The sequence below is a fragment of the Eriocheir sinensis genome, chromosome 42 (genome assembly GCF_024679095.1).
Source record: "Eriocheir sinensis breed Jianghai 21 chromosome 42, ASM2467909v1, whole genome shotgun sequence".
Taxonomy (NCBI): domain Eukaryota; kingdom Metazoa; phylum Arthropoda; class Malacostraca; order Decapoda; family Varunidae; genus Eriocheir; species Eriocheir sinensis.
Window position 1 is genome coordinate 10061209 of NC_066550.1, and position 19124 is coordinate 10080332.

At 44.9% G+C, this 19124-nt stretch overlaps 1 protein-coding gene across 1 annotated transcript in view; it reads right to left on the bottom strand.

The window, feature by feature from the left end:
• The window catches only part of LOC127010217 (putative neural-cadherin 2), a 126030-nt gene that overhangs the window by 30047 nt on the left and 76859 nt on the right, over positions 1–19124 (bottom strand). Inside the window, exons 2-10 of the mRNA XM_050884095.1 lie at positions 14536–14651; positions 13268–13432; positions 11534–11716; positions 9619–9796; positions 7092–7325; positions 6661–6824; positions 3853–4020; positions 1649–1846; positions 822–1010 (exon numbers count right to left, since the gene is read on the bottom strand). Coding sequence (XP_050740052.1) covers positions 822–1010; positions 1649–1846; positions 3853–4020; positions 6661–6824; positions 7092–7325; positions 9619–9796; positions 11534–11716; positions 13268–13432; positions 14536–14651 — 1595 coding nt within the window. The remainder of the gene's footprint in view (positions 1–821; positions 1011–1648; positions 1847–3852; positions 4021–6660; positions 6825–7091; positions 7326–9618; positions 9797–11533; positions 11717–13267; positions 13433–14535; positions 14652–19124) is intronic.

The following is a 19124-nucleotide window of genomic DNA, read 5'->3' on the forward strand; positions in this document are numbered from 1 at the left end:
AACACACTCCCTCTCTACTCCTTCTTCTCCCCTTCTAATATATCCCTTCCTCCACTCCCTAAACCTTTCTTCCCTTCTACGACCTTCCTTCTCCCCTCCATGCACATTCTCTCCCTCATCTCCCTTCCTCAATACCAATACGCACATTCACCCTCATTTTTCTCTCTCTCTTTTCAACATTATACACATTTTCTCTCTTTTTCTCTCTCTTCTTCAATACACCCAAACTCTCCTCTCTCTTTTTGTCACTGCCTTTCAATTCACCAACTCTGCTTTCCCTCTCTCTCTCTTTTCTTTACTATACAGAGAGAGAGAGAGAGAGAGAGAGAGAGAGAGAGAGAGAGAGAGAGAGAGAGAGAGAGAGAGAGAGAGAGAGAGAGAGAGAGAGAGAGAGAGTGTACAATCTTTCATATTTCATCTCCCAACATGTATAATCAATCACAGGTTAGTCACCATCACCATCACCACCATTGTACATCCTCACACTCTCTTCTCCTCACTCACACATACAAACATACAAACACACTCCTTTCTCACTGCCTCCCTTCCTCTGCTCTAAACTCTCCTGTCTTCCACCCTTTCCACTCTCCTTTCCCTCTACCTCTTCCTCTCTCCCTTCACACATGCACACAATTTTCCTTCCTTCCCTTCCTTATTCTATTCCCTCCTTTTTCTTTCTCTTCTTCAGTACCCTCACCTTCCTATCTCTTTAGTCATTCACACTCCGTCTTTTCCTCATTCACACAAACAAACATTCATATATACACTCGTTTTTTTCCATCTCCCTCCCTTGGCTCCTCTCTCCCTTCCCTTTGACTCACGGTAAGGGTGGCGGTGGCTGTCCTGGGCGGCTCCCCGTCATCCACCGCCCACACCAGCACCGTGTGGGCGGCCTGCGTCTCTCGGTCCAGCGCCCCGGCCAGCAGCACAGCCCCGGTCCCGTCCACGCTGAATATTCCCCGCGGGTCACTCTCCGGGGCCACGGCGTAGCTGATGCGACTCTGCCCGCCCTAGGGAATGGGGGAGAGGGCGGTGGTGGAGTGGTGATGATGGCTGGGTGATGATGGTTGGGTGATGATATTAGCGGGGTGGTGGTTGTGTTGGGGTGGTGATGGTATTGGAGTGGTGATGGTATTGGGGTGGTGATGGTATTGGGGTGGTGATGGTGGTGGGATGGTTGTGGTGATGAGATGGTGGTGGTGGTGATGGTTGTGGTGATGGGTTATGAAAAGCATTAACGTATTGTCCATCACGGGAGCCGCCGAGTAATGTAAACGTGGCTGGCCGCATCCGTAGACTTTACCGCGTGACTGCCTGGGTTAACCTCCGCCTGAAACACAATGTAAACACGGCCGGCTGTGTCCGTAGACTTCACCGCGGCAATGCTTCGGTAACAGTCCGCTCGTAACACACTATTGGTCTTGCAGGGGTTGGAAACTTGGTGATATTCTACTGGAAATCTTGCTAAAAACGTGTTCCTCTCTCTCTCTCTCTCTCTCTCTCTCTCTCTCTCTCTCTCTCTCCCTTCCATACACTCACATTATACACCTCCCTCTCCCTCTCACACTCACTCATTCACATTCTCTCTCTCTCTCTCTCTCTCTCTCTCTCTCTCTCTCTCTCTCTCTCTCTCTCTCTCTCTCTTCACCTTGTCGGCGTCGTGGGCGGGGAAGGCTGCCAGGTGCGTCCCCACGGGGGTGTCCTCGGGCAGGGTGCGGTGGGCGTGGGCGTGGCTCAGCGTGGGTGTGTTGTCATTGGCGTCCGTCACCCACACGCTCACCCACGCCTCGTCCACGTGGCCCTGCGCTTCCCCCTGCCGCCCCTGCTGCTGCCAACCCTGCACCCCCTGGACAAAACGGATGGGGGGGGGGAAGCGAGGATGTTGACTTTTAATAACGTGGAAGCCTTGAACATGCACCCAAAGTTATCTTACTGACACCCCCCTCCCCCCTCTCCCTAAGGTATATATGTATGTATGTATATATGTATGTATGTATGTATGTATAACTCCTTCGCTATCTTTCCTTTTTACTCTCCTCCTCCTCCTCCTCCTCCTCCTCCTCTCTCTTCATCCCATCCCATCCCACTTCGGCAATATTCTGATTTTGTAAAGTTTGTGAAAGGAAAAAAAAAGAAAGCATGGAAGGGAAAAAGGAATGGAAGTTAGGAAGGAAGGTAAGAAGGAAGGAAGGAAGGAAGGAAGGAAGAAAAGAAGGAAAATGAAGACGAGAGCTAGGAAAAGAGAAACGAAAGGAAGGAGGAAAAAAGTGAAGAGGAAAGAGGAAAGAGTAATGGAAGACAATGCAAAAGGGAGGTTAGGAAAAAAAAGAAAAGGGAAGGAGGAAATAAGTAAGTAAAGAGGGAAGGAAGGAAGATGGGAATAAAGAACAAGAAAAAAAGACAAACGAAGGAGGGAAGCAAGAAAAGGCATGACGAAAGGAGAGAAAAGGAGGAAGGAAAGAAAAAGGAAATAAAAGAAACTGATGAAATAAAGAAAAGAAAAAAATTGAACATACTTTTTTCATTAATTTTAACCTAGACTCTCTCTCTCTCTCTCTCTCTCTCTCTCTCTCTCTCTCTCTCTCTCTCTCTCGGAAATTCCAGCAAAAGTGAGTGTCATGACGCTTGGAAAGTTTTAAAAAGTTCACATTCAACTTATTTTACTGCATTCTATTTTTTTTTTTTGGCGGAATTTGAAAACTTATTTGAGAGATTTTCCAGAGCTCATTTTCCATCACCATTTAGCCTGGTGGTCACTCACTCCCTGGTTTATCTCCTCCACCACTCATTCCACCCGTCAGCCACTCACTCCAACTGTCAGTCATTCCATAATCCACTCAAATCACCAGTCAGTCAGTCGGCCAGTCATTCCTCCACTCACTGATTCCATTTGTTAGTTAGTTATTCCACCAATCAGTTAGTCAGTTAGTCAGTCAGTTATTTCACCATCCAGTCATTCAGTCATACCACTAGTCAGTCAGTACATATGTCAGTTAGTAAGTCATTCCACCAGTCAGCCAGTCATTCCACCATTCAATCCGTCATTCCACCAGCCAGTCATTCATTTCTTCATTCATTCCACCAATCAGCCGGTCATTCATTCACTCATTCCACCAATCATTTAGTCACTCCACCAATCAGACAGTCATTCCATCACTCATTCCACCAGTCAGACAATTACTTCATCCCTCATTCCACCAGTCAGACAGTCATTCCACCAGTCAGACAATTACTTCATCACTCATTCCACCAGTCAGACAGTCAATCAAACAGTCATTCCACCAGTCAGACAGCCACTCCATCACTCATTCCACCAGTCAGACAGCCACTCCATCACTCATTCCACCAGTCAGACAGCCACTCCATCACTCATTCCACCAGTCAGACAGTCAACCAAACAGTCATTCCAACAGTCAGTCAGTCACTCCACCACTCATTCCACCAGGCAGACAGCCACTCCATCACTCATTCCACCAGTCAGACAGTCAACCAAACAGTCATTCCAACAGTCAGTCAGTCACTCGATCACTCATTCCACCAGGCAGACAGTCACTCCACCACTCATTCCACCAGGCAGACAGCCACTCCATCACACATTCCACCAGTCGGGCAGTCATTCCATGGGGTAAGACAGTAATTCCACCAGTAAGACAGTCACTATCACTCACTCCACCAGTCAGAGAGTCACTCCATTACTCATTCCACCAGTCAGACAGTCATTCCACCAGTCAGACAGTCATTCCACCAGTCAGACAGTCATTCCACCAGTCAGACAGTCATTCAAACAGTCACTCCACTAGTCATCCAGTCATTCCTCTATTCATTCCACCACTCACTCATTGCCCCCCTCACCTTGTCCGTGACCTGCACCTTGAAGCGAAACTCCCCGCGGTGGTCCGGGTTCTCGAAGTCCAGGGGAACGAGGGCTTTCAGGACACCCCCCTCGTGCCCCCCGCCCCCTTCGCCCCCCCCGGCCTCCACACTGAACAGCTGCCACCCCCGACCGCTCTCCGGCACCACCTGGGGGGGAGAGAAAGGGGGGAAGGGGGGATGAAGAAGGGAAGGAGGAAAGATAGGGAGGAAGGGGCGGGTGTGAAAGTAGAAGGGAAGGGAAGGGAAGATGGGGAGGAAGAGAAGGGAGGAGTAGAAAGAAGGGAAGGGGAAGAGAAGATGGGGAGGAAGGGAAGGGAGGAGTATAGAGAAGGGAAGGGGAAGGAAAGATGGGGAGGAAGGGAAGGGGAAGTATAAAGAAGGGGAGGAGAAGGAAAGATGGGGAGGAAGGGGAGGGGTAGTATAAAGAAGGGGAGGGGAGGAAAGACAGGTAGGAAGGGGAGGAGGTGTAAGTAGAAGGAAGGGAAGGGAAGAAGGTGGAAAGGAAGGAATGAGGAAGAAGGGAAAGAGGGAAGGAGATAATGTAAGGGAAAAGGAAGAAGGGGAGAGGAAGAGGAGGAAATTGTGTGAGGAGAAAGAAGGGAAGGGAAGAAAAGGTGGAGAGAAAGGAATGAGGGAAAGAAGGAAGGAAGGAATAGAGAAGGGAAAAAAAAGAAAGGGAGAGAAGGGAAGGGAAAGGGAGGGAGGGGAAAGGGAGAAGGCAGGAGGAGGAAGAGGAGGAGGAGGAGGAGGAGATGGGCATTGAAGGGTGGAAGGGGAAAGGAGGGAATGAGTGGGAAGGAGGAAAGGAGGAGGGGAAGGAAGGGGTGAGAGGAGGAGGAGAAGGAGGAGGAGGAGGAGGAGGAGGAGGAGGAGGAAGAAAAGTTGTGGAAGAAAGAGATTATAGGAAGGAAGGAAGGAAGAGAGGCGTGAAAGTGAAGGATATGAGAAGGAGGAGAGAAGAGAGAAGAAGAGGAAGAGGAGAAGAAATGAAGGAAGAAGCGAATAATGGAGAAAAAAGAGAAGAGGGCCAGAAAGAGATTAATAGAAAGGAGGAAAAGATGAAAGGAAGGAAATGAAGGAAAGGGAAAAGAGGAGGAAAAAGATGTAGGGAAGAAAAGAGAAAAGAAGAAGAAGAAAAAGGAGAAAAAACACGGAGAGAAAGAGAGAGAGAGAGAGAGAGAGAGAGAGAGAGAGAGAGAGAGAGAGAGAGAGAGAGAGAGAGAGAGAGAGAGAGAGAGAGAGAGAGAGAGAGAGAGAGAGAGAGAGAGAGAGAGAGAGAGTGGGTTAGCTCAATATATTTCAAGCGAATGGAAACAAAACACAAAAAAATCCACAACATTAAAACAAAATTCGCCTTAAAGAAAAACAATCAAAAACAAAACAAAAAAAAACAATCTATCCTTCCTCCAAAATATTCTTCCTCTTCCTCCTCCTCCTCCTCCTCCTTCCGCAAGCCAATTCTTAAGGAAGAGAGAACATTCTGATAACTTAGAAGAAATGATGTGGGAAAAAGACAAAAGGAGGAGAAAGAAAATAACAAGATACACACACACACACACACACACACACACACACACACACACACAGGTTATGAGAATGATGAAAGAGAGAAGGAAGGGAAGACATGGAGAAAGAAGAGAAGAAAGAGGGGAAGAAGAGAAGAGGGAGAGAAAGATGGAAGGAAGGGAATAAGGAGAAGGGAAGAGAGGAGGAAAAGGATGGAGGGAAGATTGGAGGAAAGAAGAAAGAGATGATGCGAAAAGGAGGAAAGATAGAGAGAGAGAGAGAGAGAGAGAGAGAGAGAGAGAGAGAGAGAGAGAGAGAGAGAGAGAGAGTTAAGAGACGCACTAACTGACTTTAACACAACAAAAGGAAGTTAAGGAAATTAAAGAAAGAGCCAAGACAAGAAAGAAAAAAGAAAGAAAGAAAGAAAGAAAGAAAGAAAAGAAGGAAGGAAGGACGAACCATCTGGGAAATGAGAAAGAGGAAGAGAAGTTGAGAAAAGAAAAATAACAAGAACGAAATTTGGAAGAGAGAGAGAGAGAGAGAGAGAGAGAGAGAGAGAGAGAGAGAGAGAGAGAGAGAGAGAGAGAGAGAGAGAGAGAGAGAGAGAGAGAGAGAGAGAGAGAGAGAGAGAGAGAGAGAGAGAGAGAAGATGAGGAAAATGCAAAGTAAATAAACACACACAACAACAACAACAACAAAAAAAAAACAGACCCTTCTCTTACCTCCTCCACCCACACCCACACATGCACCCTCCTCCTCCACCTCCTCCTCCTCCTCCACCTCCTCCTCCTCCTACTCCTCCGCCCCCTTACTCACCACTCTTCCACAAACACAAAAGCAGTGATTCACCCTCTTCCACACCCCCAAGACACCCCTTCACACCCCCTCACACCTTCCCCTACACCCTACACCTTTGTCAACACACACACACTCCACTTTCACAAACACACGAACACACGGATCTAACTCTAAAGAAAGTGTCAAGGGAAGAAAGTAAGAAAGAAAGAAAGAAAAGAAGGAAGGAAGGACGAACCATCTGGGAAATGAGAAAGAGGAAGAGAAGTGGAGAAAAGAAAAACTACAAGAAATGAGAAAGAAATTTGGAAGAGGAGAGAGAGATAAAATGAAAGAAAGCGAAGATGAGGAAAGTGAACAATAAATAAAGACAAAAAATAAAATAAAATAAATAAACAGACCCTTCTCTTACCTCCTCCACCCAAACCCACACATGCATCCTCCTCCCCCTCCTCCTCCTCCTCCTCCCCCGCCCCCTTAACTCACCGCGAAGGCCAGCGTGGTGCGGGCGTCGCGGTCCGTCACGGGCAGGCCGGCCAGCGCTGCGTCCCTCGCCTGGTTCTCGCGCACGTGGAGTTGCCAGGAGCGACGCGCGAACCTCGGCGGCGTGTCGTTAACGTCCGTCACCTCCACCAGCACCGTGCCCGTGGCTGGGGGGGGGGAGGTTGGTAGGTTAGTAGGTAGGTAGGGATTGGTAAGTAAGGTGCAGTTAGGGAAGTACAGAGATAGGCAGGGAACACGAAGGGAAGAAAAATGTATATAAATAGACAAATAGATAAACGACAATCATTATTTTTACACACACCCACACCCACACCCACAGACACACACACAAACACCCACCCACCCCCACACACACACACAGACATACACCCACACCCACCCACCCCCACCCACACGCCCACACCCGCACGCACCCTTGAGCCCCCCGCCGTCCGTCGCCGCCGCCGTGAGGGTGTATCGCGCCGCCCGCTCCCTGTCGAGGCAGCAGAGCGCCGTGGTGACGAGCCCCGTGCGGCCGTCCACGGTGAACAGCTGCCGCCCGCTGGCCTCGTCCACCACGTTCTTGAGCAGCGAGTAGGTGAGCCGCGCGTGGCCGCCCTCCCGAGGGTCGTCGTTGTCCCGCGCCAGCACCTGGGCCACGGAGGCGCCTGGGGGGGGGGGGGTGAAGGGGTGAAGGTGGAGGAAGAGGAGGAGGGGGAAAATTAAGAAGAGGGTGAGAGTAAATATATGAGGAGGAGGAGGAGGAAATTTGGGAGAGGGCGAGGGTGGATATATGAGGAGGAGGAGGAGGAGGAGGAGGAAGAGGAGGAGCCGGAGGAGAAACGGAGGAAGAAGAGGGTAACATGGAAAACCCAAAGTAAAAATAAATATATATAAAAAAAATACAGTAAGAGAATGGAGGAGGAGGAGGCAGAGGAGGAGGAAGGAGGAAGGGAGGGTGAAGGTGTAGGAGAGGAAGGTGAGGAGGTGTAGAGAAGGGAAGGTGTGTAGATTAGAAGGTGTGTAGGTGTCATATGTGTAGGCAGGTGTAGGGGAGGGAAGGTGTGCAATATTGATACGTAAAGGTGTGAGAGAGGTGTATCATATGTGTGGAAGGGCAGGTGTGTGGGGAGGGCAGGTGTAGGCGTAGGACAGGTGTGTAGGTATGCAGGTGTGTCATGTGTGTGGGAGGGAGGAAAGAGGAAGTGAAGGAGGAATGAAGGAATTAAGTAAAGGAGAAGAGGGAGAGAAGGAAAAAAGTGGAAAAAGTTGAAGTTGAAGAGGTGAAGGAGGAGGAATGGAAGAAGAGAGGAGGAAGAAAGAGGAGAAGAAGGAAGGAAGAGAGAGAGAAGGAATAGGTGAAGAAGGGGTAGATGAAAAAGGGAGAAGAGGAAAGTAAAGGAAGATGGAAGAGTGAAGGAGGTGAAGAAATGGTAGAAGGAGAAGAGAGAAGATGATAAAGGAGGAGGAGGAGGAGGAGGAGGACGAGGAAAAAGGGGAAGTCAAAACGTAGGTGGAGGAGGAAATGAAGGAATAAGAGATTGTGTTTATGCATGCGGAAGGAGGAGGAGGAGGAGGAGGAGGAGGAGGAGGAGGAAGAAGAAGAGGAGGAGGAGGAGGAGGAGGAGATAGAGCGAAAATGTGAGGTATTTATCATTTTCTTCGTGTGTGTGTGTGTGTGTGTGTGTGTGTGTGTGTGTGTGTGTGTGTGTGTGTGTTAAAGAGAGAGGAGAGAGAGAGAGAGAGAGAGAGAGAGAGAGAGAGAGAGAGAGAGAGAGAGAGAGAGAGAGAGAGAGAGAGAGAATAACAAAAAAATAAACGTAACCCAACACAGACAAAAAGAAAAAAACAGGAAAGGAAAACAAAGAGACGAACAACAAAGACAAATAAAAAAAGAAAAAGAAAAGAAAGATATCAACAAACAAACAAACAAACAAACAAACAGTATCGGTAACTAAACAAAATGAAGGAAAAGAAAAATATGTTGAAATAAAATAAAACAAAAAATATATAAACTCTACAATTATATAAAGTAAAAAAGTAAAGTAAATAAATAAATGAATAGTAAATAAACATAAATAAATGAGATAAACAACAACAACAACAAAAAAATTACATACATATACACACTCCCAGGTATACATCCTCCCCCATTCCCCCCCCCTCCCCACACCCTCACTCTCCACCCTTCCCCCACCTTCCTCCCCCCCTCCCCACCCCTCTCCCCCCTTCTCCCCCCTTCCTCCCCCCCTCCCCACACCCTCACTCTCCCCCCTCCCCCCCTCCCCACACCCTCACCTCCACCCTTCCCCACCTTCCTCCCTCCTCCACACCCTCACTCTCCACCTTCCCCACCTTCCTCCCCTCCCCACACCCTCCCTCCCTCTACCACTACCCACCCCTAACAGAAAACCCACTGAACAGACCACCCCCTATCCCCTCCCCCTCTGTCTCCACCCTCCCCAACCTGATGTCTTTTTTTTTCTTTTTTTCTTTTTCTTTTTTTTTTTACATCCCGGCCTAAAGCGCCGCTAGGCTTTCTTCAGGGGCCTGGTGGTCGACCCAAGCCCGTCATGGCGAAGGCAATTTTTATAGTGGCGCCATTTATGCTTGGCTCATGCTGCCCCCCGGAACTCATTCTTGATTCACTTGGACGGTTTCCTCTAGAGTCCGGGTTGATGGGTGGTCTTCAGGACAGCATGTGGGTAGTCTTAGGCCACTCGGCGGTGACTGAAAAATCCCAGGTGGTAGCGTGGGGACTCGAACCGACGTTGTCCATGGCACGGTGAATGTGAGCCCAGCACGCTTACCACTCAGCCACCGCCTATCCATACCCTGTTCTACCTCCCTATCCATTCTGTTCTCCTTCCTCTCTCCCCCCCCTCTACCACTCCCCACCCTTAACAGAAAACCCACTGAACAGACCCCCCACCCCCCATCCCATCCATCATCCCCCCTCACCCCTGGGCGCGTCCTCGGGCACGGCCACGGCCAGGCGCGGCGTGGGGAAGTACGGCGCGTTGTCGTTGACGTCCTTGAGGTTGACGTGCACGTGCGTGGCGGCGCTCAGCTCCCCGTCCGTGGCTACCACGCGCAGGCGCCACTGGGGGCGGCCGTGGGGCGGGTCCCGGTCCAGCGGCTGGGTGGTAGGGGGGGGGGGGAAGAGGTGGGAACATATGATAGGAAAGGAGGAGGAGGTATGGAGAGAAAGTTGGGGAGAAGAAGGAGGAGGAAGATGTGAGGAGAAGGAGGAGGAGGTAGGAAAGGAGGAGGAGGAGGAGAAGAAAGGAGGTAGGGGAGGAGCAGTAGAATGTAAGGAAGGAAGAAGAGGTAGGAAAGGAGAAGGAAGAGGAGGCAAGGAAGAAGGAAGAAAGGAAGGAGGAGAAGGATAAAGGGAAGGAGAAGGAGGAGAAGGATGTGAGGAAGGAAGGAAAGAGGAGGGGGAAGAGAAGGAGAAGGAGGACGGGGAAAAGGGGGTGGGGAAGGAGGAGGACGTAAAGAAGGAAGGAGGAAGAGGAAGAAGAGGAGGAGGAGGAGGAGGAGGAGGAAACATGAAGAGGAGAAATTAGGAAAAAGGGGAGAATAAATGATCTTAATGGACATGTTTATCTCTCTCTCTCTCAACACACAAAGAATCGACTCTCATAACTTTCCTCATTATATAAAACAATAGAAAGTAGTCTCTCTCTCTCTCTATCTATCTATCTATCTATCTGTCTATCTATCTATCTATCTATCTCCATATATACAAAATTCTTCCCTTATCTTTTACGTATATTTAAAGTTTTCTATGAATCTTTTTTTTTCTTCGTCAGTAAAGAAAGAACGAAAGAAAGAAAAAGAAAGAAATGACTAATAAGTGAAGAGACAGACAGACAGACAGACAGACAGACAGACAGAGAGACGGACAGACTCATCACCACCATCACCACCACCACCACCATCATCACCATCATCACCAGTTTACTACACGCGGGATTTTGAGGGTGAGAAATTCATGCATGATTTTACTTTTTTTTTCACGTTCTCTCTCTCTCTCTCTCTTCAGTCTCCTTACTTTTTTTTTTCCTCTTCCTTCTTTATCATATTTTCTCTTCTCCTTCGTTCTATTTCTCTTTTTCTTTATCATGATTTCTCTTTTATTTCCCTTCCTTCTTGTTACAATCTCTCTTTCTCCTCTTTTTTTATCTGTATTTCTCTTTTTTTCCATCTTTTCATTATCTATTTTCCTTTTTCACTTTTTTCTTCCATGGGTCTTGTGTGGTCTGATTTTCTATGTAAATCTATGTAAATCTCTCTCTCTCTCTCTCTCTCTCATATAACTTCTTCCATCTTCATTTTCCTCCCTTCCTCCTCTTCCCTCTTTCGTTCTTAATTTTCCTTTTTTTATTTCTCTCTCTTCCCTTCCTCTCCTTTTACTCTCTCTTTCTCTCTCCCTTCTCTCCTCTTTTATCACTGTTTTACTCTCGTTTATTCCCTTCCTCCTCCTCCTCCTCCTCCTCCTCTAATTATTCTTCATTCTCCTCCTCTTCCTCTCTTTCTTTACCTTTCCTTTCTCTTCTCTCTCTATTTTTATCATCTTTATATCTTTTAATTTTTTCTACATTATTCAATTTTCTTCTCTACCTTTTCCTGTTCCTTTTCTTTCCATCTTTTCTCTTCTTCAATCTTCTTTATTCTCTTCTATAGTGTCTTTCATTCCTTCACTTTTTTCTCTTTGTTTTCCTATTCCTTTTCTTCCTATCTTTTTCTCTCTCTCTCTATTTTCTTCATTTCTTTCATCTCTCTCTCTCTCTCTCTCTCTCTCTCTCTCTCTCTCTCTCTCTCTCTCTCTCTCTCTCTCTCTCTCTCTCTCTCAGCATCCTAAAATCCTTACCTTCAGGAGATAAATTTCCCCTGACGTAGGATGGATAGAGAAGCTGGGACTCGAGGAGGAGGAGGAGGAGGAAGAGGAGGGGGAGGAAGAAGGGGAGGAGGTTGGGGAGGAGGTGACGCCATCCCCAGAGAGCGTGTACCGTACTCTCCCCCACTCCCCAGCATCCTCATCCTTCGCCCGTACCTGTGGGGAGGAAAAAGGGGAGGGGTGATTAAGGTGAGAAGGGGAGATGGGGAGGGGCAGGTAAGGGAAGCGTTAGGCAGGAAGGAAGGAAAGGAGGAGGAGGAAGAGAAGGGAAGAGGAGGATAGAGATAGGGAGGAAGGAGGGAAAGGAAAGAGATGAGAAGGGAGGGACAGGTAAGGGAAGAGTGTGGGAGGAAAGGGAGGGAAGGAGAGGAGAGAGGGAAGAAGAAGAAGGAGGAAAAAATATCGATTAGGAAAAATGAGGGAAAAGAAAGGAAAGGAAGGAAAGGAAGGAGGGACGGAGAGAAAAATATGGGTTAGGAAAATGAGGGAAAAGAAAGAAGGGAAGGAAAGGAAGGAGGGACGAGAAGAGAGGAAGAAGAAGAAATAAGGAGAAAATGAGACAAATGAAAATAGTAAAAAAACGAAAGAGAAAATGATCAATACAGAAAATAAAGAGGAGAGATATTAAGGAAAATGGGAAGGAGAGAGAGAGAGGAAGAGAGAAGAGGAAGAGGAAGAAATAAGGAGAGAAAGAGACAAATGAGAAGAATAAAAAAATAACGAAAGAGAGAAATGCTCAATACAGAAGAAAGAGGAGAGATAGGGAGGAAAAAGAGAGAGAGAGAGAGAGAGAGAGAGAGAGAGAGAGAGAGAGAGAGAGAGAGAGAGAGAGAGAGAGAGAGAGAGAGAGAGAGAGAGAGAGAGAGAGAGAGAGAGAGAGAGAGAGAGAGAGAGAGAGAGAGAGAGAGAGAGAGATAAGGAAAAAGAAAAATGAGAATAAAAAAAAAAACGAAAGAGAGAAATGGCCAATATGGAAGATAATGAAGAGATATAAAGAAGAAAAAGAGAGAAAGAGAGAAAGGAAGAGAAGAGGAAGTGGAAGAAATAAGAAAGAGAGAAGGAGACAAATGAGAGGAATAAAAAAGAGGGATTGAAAGAAAGATTGTCAAAAGGAAAAAAGAAAAGTGAAGAGATTTTTGAAGCGAATGAAGGAGGAGGAAATGAAGCGAGAGACATAGGGAAGGGAATAAAAGGAAAGACATCAAAAGGAAGCAAAGAACAAGGAAATAAGATAGAAAAAAAAAGAAACAAATGAGCAACAAATTAAGACACAGCGAGAGGAAGGAAAAACAAGTAAAATAAAATAAAAAAAGTGAAAGAAGGAAAATAAAAGAAACAACAAAAATAAACAACAAAAAAGACATGAAAAGGAAAACTACTACTACTACTACAACTTCTATTACTACAACAACAACAACAACAACAACTACTACTAATACTAATGATAATAATAATCCTACTACTACCACTGCTACTACTACTGCTACTGCTACTACTATTACTACTACTACTACTACCACCACTGCTACTAGGTCTACTACTACTACTACTACCACTACTATTAATCCTACTACTACCACTTCTACTACCACTGCTACAAGGCCTACTACTACTACTACCACTACTATTAGTCCTACTACTACTACCACTGCTACTACCAAAACAACCACTACCACCACCACTGCTACCACCACCACTGCCCCCCACCGTGAGAATGGTCTTGGGCAGGCCGCTGTCGTCCTCCTCGGTGATCTGCGTCTGGTGCAGGCCGCGCGGGAACACCGGCGGGTACTCGTTCACGTCCCGCACCAGCAGCGCCACGCCGGCCCGGCTGCGGTGACGACCCGCCGCGGCCTCCACCACCAGCTCGTGCTGCGGCCACGCACACACGCACGCACGGGGCGGGGAAGAGAGAGGTGCACATTATATAGATGGATAGATAGGCACACAGACATACAAATAGATAGATACATAGACAGATAGATAGCTATGAGGTAGAAACACAAACAGGGACATTAATCAATTAAGGCCCCTTTCACACGTGGCCACTTAGCAGCGCTGCCGCTGGTAAATAATGGAGGTGAATGGCGGCTTTCACACACAGACACGACCACAAAAAGTACCGATGCAGACGGATTTGAGTGGCTGGCTTCGCCGCCGGTGGCGGACACAAAAAGTAGCGCTGCCGTCACGATGCACGGCACTCAAAGGGAGCTTTAACACGCCGCTGTAACCGCGCCACTTTTTTTTAGCAGCGCGTGCGAGGCTCGACTGTAGCGCTGCTCAATTTTAGCAGCGCTGCTGAGAAGCGCTGCTAATTTGACTCTCCCCCAACACTTTTTGGAGCGATGAAGAGCGCTTCTCAGCAGTGATGCTAAAATTGAGTCGCGCGTGAGTAGCGCTGCTGAGAATCACTACTTAGTGTCCCTGTGTGAAGGGGCCTGTGAAGAGAGGTACACATATAGACAGGTACACACATAAACGCACATACATACATACGTACGTACATACAGACACAAACACATTCACATACCATATATTTTAGTGATAAATTCTACGTTCTATTATGTCGTTGCTGTCTGTTGTATATTTTCAGAACTATGGATGTATTTTATTATTGAGAAACCGTTCATTACTACTTGTTATTATTATTACTTATATTATTATGATTATTACATTATCACACACAGAATAAATGGAAACACACACACACACACACACACACACACACACACACACACACACTGAGAGGAAGGAGAATAACACATTACTAGGTTAAGGAAGACAGACAGCCCGTGGATCAGTCTCTCTCTCTCTCTCTCTCTCTCTCTCTCTCTCTCTCTCTCTCTCTCTCTCTCTCTCTCTCTCTCTCTCTCTCTCTTGCATGGCCATTAATTTTCTACCCTCCTCCTCCTCCTCCTCCTCCTCCTCCTCCTCCTCCACCTCCACCTCCTCCTCCTCCTCCTCCCCCTCACCTGCTGCTTGCTCTCGTAGTCCAGGTTCTTGAGGAGGGAGAGGCGGCCGCTGGAGGGGTGGAGGGAGAAGAGCCCCTCCTCGCCCCCCTCCACCACGCGGAAGGTGACACTCGGGCCTGGGGGGAAGGGGGGAGGCGTCAGGGGGGGAGGGGGAGGGAAGGGGAGAGAAGGAGGGAGGGAAGAGAAAATTTGATAAGAAGGAAGGAGAGAAGTGGATTAAGGATAAGAAGGGAGAGGAAAGAGGTGAGGGAGGGAGGGAAGGAGGGAGAATAAGAAGGAGAAATGTTGGTTACGGAGGAAGGGAGAGTAAGTAGAAACTGAAAAAAGGAGGGAAGGAGGGAGGAAGATTGAGGGAGGGAGGGGAGGAAGGGAGAATATAGAAAAGAGGGAGAAATGTTGGTTACGGAAGGAAGGGAGAGGAAATAGAGGGTGAAGAAAGGAGGGAGGAAGATTGAGGGAGGGAGGGGAGGAAGGGAGAATATAGAAAAGAGGGAGAAATGTTGGTTACGGAAGCAAGGGAGAGGAAATAGAAGATGAAGATAGAAGGGAAGGAGGTAAGAAGATTGAGGGAGGAAGGGGAGGAAGGGAGAATATAGAAAAGAGGGAGAAATGTTGGTTACGGAAGGAAGGGAGAGGAAATAGAGGGTGAAGAAAGGAGGGAAGGAGGGAGGAAGATTGAGGGAGGGAGGGGAGGAAGGGAGAATATAGAAAAGAGGGAGAAATGTTGGTTACGGAAGGAAGGGAGAGGAAATAGAGGGTGAAGAAAGGAGGGAAGGAGGGAGGAAGATTGAGGGAGGGAGGGGAAGAAGGGAGAATATGGAAAAGAGGGAGAAATGTTGGTTATGGAGGAAGGGAGAGGAAACAGAAGGTGTAGAAGAGAGGGAAGGAGCGAGGAAGATTGAAGGAGGAACTGAAGGAAGGGAGATAAATAGATAAATAGGTTAGGGAGAGGGTGGAGGAAATGGAGAGAAGTGAGGGAGGGAGAGAGGGAGAGGAAAGAGGGTTGGTAAGGAAGAGAAGGAGGAAAAGGAAAGAGGAAGTGAGGAAGAATTAATGGGAAAAGAGCAATAAAAAGAAGAGAAAGGAGGGAAGAAGAAAAGGCGAAAGAAGAGAGAGTAGATAGTGAAGGAAGGAAGGATAGAAGGGAAGGAAGGAAGGAAGGAAGGAAGAAACAGTGAAAGTGAGGGAGAGAAGAAGAAATATGAATAAGGGAGAAAAGGAAAAGAAAAGGAGGTGAAGGAAGGAAGGAAGGAAGGAATGAAGGAAGGAGGGAGAGAGGGAGGAAGGGAGAAGGAAAGGGAGGAACTGAGGAAGGGAGTTATTAATCAAAGCAATAGAGGGAGAGAAAGGAAAAAGGGAGAGAGGGAGAGATGAGAAGAGAGGAGAGGAGGAAACAAAGAGGAGGGCGGAAAGAAAATGAGAGGAAAAGAATAAACGGAGGAGGAGGAGGAAAGTTTCGATGAGAGAGAGAGAGAGAGAGAGAGAGAGAGAGAGAGAGAGAGAGAGAGAGAGAGAGAGAGAGAGAGAGAGAGAGAGAGAGAGAGAGAGAGAGAAGTGGGATAAGTTGAGGATTTATGAAGAAAAATGAGGAAAGTGAGGAGACAGGAAGAAAAAGGGAACAGACACACGAGATGATAAACAAAGGACGTGAGAAAAAATAAGATAAATATGATAAACAAGAGAATATGAAGAGAAAAAATAAAATAAGATTGATAGGCAAGAGAAAAGAAAGAAAATGAAGGAGAAAATGAAAATAAAAATAATAGCAAATAGAGAAAAGAAAGAAAATGAAAGAGAAAATGAGAATAAAAATAATAGGAAAGAGAGAAAAGAAAGAAAATAAAAAAGAAAATGAAAGTAGAATTAGTAGACAAGAGAAAAGAAATGAAATGAAGGAAAAAATGAAAATAAAAATAAGGAACGAGAGAAAAGAAAGAAAATGAAAGAAAATGAAAATAAAAATAAGAAACGAGAGAAAATGAAAGAAAATGAAAGAGAAAATGAAAATAAAAATAAGAAACGAGAAAATGAAAGAAAATGAAAGAGAAAATGAAAATAAAAATAAGAAGCGAGAGAGAAAAGAAAGAAAATGAAGGAGAAAATGAGAATATAAATAAGATACGAGAGAGAAAGGAAAGAAAATGAAGGAGAAAATGAAGATAAAATAAGAAACGAGAGAGAAAAGAAAGAAAATGAAAGAGAAAATGAAAATAAAAATAATAAACGAGAGAAAAGAAAATGAAAGAGAAAATGAAAAAAAAAATAAGAAACGAGAGAAAATGAAAGAGAAAATGAAAATAGAAATAGTAGATGAGAGAAAGGAAAGAAAATGAAAGAAAATGAAAAAAAAGAAAGAAGATAGATGATAGATAAAATAAAGAGAAAATGAAATAAAAAATGAGAAAAATAGGAGAGAGAGAGATAAATAAGAAAAAAAACATGAATAATAAAGAAACATAGAAAGAAATGAAATGAAAAAATAGACAAAATTAGGTTAAAGAAAGATGATAAATAAGACGATTAATAAAAGAAAGAAAGAAAAAGATAATAAGAGAGAGAGAGAGAGAGAGAGAGAGAGAGAGAGAGAGAGAGAGAGAGAGAGAGAGAGAGAGAGAGAGAGAGAGAGAGAGAGAGAGAGAGAGAGAAACAACGAAATAAAAGAAAAGAACAAAGAAGAAAGAAAGGAAGAAACAGAGATAAGAGAAGAGAACATAAAGATCTTAAATTCCTTAAAAACGAGAGAAAAAAACAAAACAAAATCGAATCCTTCCTTCCAATACCAAAGAGACGAAAGAGAGAAAGAAAAGAAAGATAAAGAAATAGATAAAAAGAAGAGAAATACAAAGAGGAAAATAAAGAAAGAGAACGAGAGGAAAAAAGAAAGATAAAATATGTAAAAATAAAACTGGAGAAAGGAAAATAATAAGAGAAGAGAAATAAAGAAAGAAAAAAGAGAGAAAAAATATATAAAAATAAAATAAATACGAGGAGAGAAATTAAGAAAGAGAAAATAAAGAATAAAATAAAGATAAGTATGTAAAAATAAAACTGGAGAAAGGAAAATAAATAAAAGAAGAGAATAAAGAATGGAAAAAGAGAAAAAATAGATAAAAAAGAAGAGATATACAAGAAGGAAAATAAAGAAAGGGAAACGAAAGGAAAAAAAAGAAAGATAAAAGAATTAAAAAAACTGGAAAAAGGAAAATAAGTAAAAAAAGAGAAATAAAGAAAGGAAAAAAAAGATAAAACAGAAGAGAAATACGAGGAAAATAAAAAAATAGGAAAAAGAAATAAAAAAAAGATAGAAGTAGAAATAAAAATGGAGAAAGGAAAATAAATAAAAGAAGAGAAAAGGAAAGGAAAAAGAGAGAAAAAATATATAAAAAGAAGAGAAATACAAGAAGGAAAATAAAAAAATAGGAAAAAGAAAGAAAAAAAAGATAAAAGAAGTAAAAAAAAACTGAAGAAAGGAAAATAAATAACAGAAGAGAAACAAAGAAACGAAGAAGAAAGGGAAATAGAAGAAAGATTAAAATATCACACACAAAAAAAAAACTAGCAGGGAGAAAGAAAAATCAAAAGGAAAAGAAAAAGAAATAAAGAATGGAACACACACACACACACACACACACACACACACACACACACACACACACACACACACACACACACACACACACACACACACACACACACACACACACACACAAAGATATTCCCCAACACTCTTGAATGTTACCAACTAAAAAAAAGAAAAAGGAAAAAGAAAAAAAGAAAAACAAGAAAAAAAGAAACAAGGAAGGAAAGTAACACAACGCTCTCCACAACACTAAACAAAAAGAAAAAAGAAAAAAAAGAAAAGAAAATTAAATAAAAAGCGACAGAATTCTCAGAACTAAAAAAAATGTAAAGGCCACGCACACACACACACACACACACACACACACACACACACACACAGAGAGAGAGAGAGAGAGAGAGAGAGAGAGAGAGAGAGAGAGAGAGAGAGAGAGAGAGAGAGAGAGAGAGAGAGAGAGAGAGAGAGAGAGAGAGAGAGAGAGAGCTTTCTCCTCTTTCCTCTTTATCTCTTCTTCTTCCTCCTCCTCCTCCTCTTTCCTCTTCTCTCTTCTTCTTTTCCTCTTTCCTCCCCATCCCTCCCCAATCTACCTTCCTCCTCCTCCTCTTTCCTCTTCTCTCTTCTTCTTATCCTCTTTCCTCCCCATCCCTCCCCAATCTATTTTCTTTTATTTTTCTCTCATTTCCTTCCCTTCTTTCTCCTCCTTCCTTTTTATCTCTTCTTCCTCCTCCTCCTCCTCTTTCCTCTTCTCTCTTCTTCTTTCCCTTTTTCCTCCCCATCCCTCCCCTCTACCCACTACCTTCTAACACTCCCCAATCTATTTTCCTTCGTTTTCCTCTCATTTCCTTCCCTTCTTTCTACTCTTCCCTCTTTATCTCTTCTTCCTCCTCCTCTTTCCTCTTCTCTCTTTTTCTTTTCCTCTTTCCTCCCCATCCCTCTCCTCACCCCACTATCTTCTCCTAACACTCCCCAGTCTATTTTCTTTTACTTTCCTTCATTTTCTTCCTTTTTT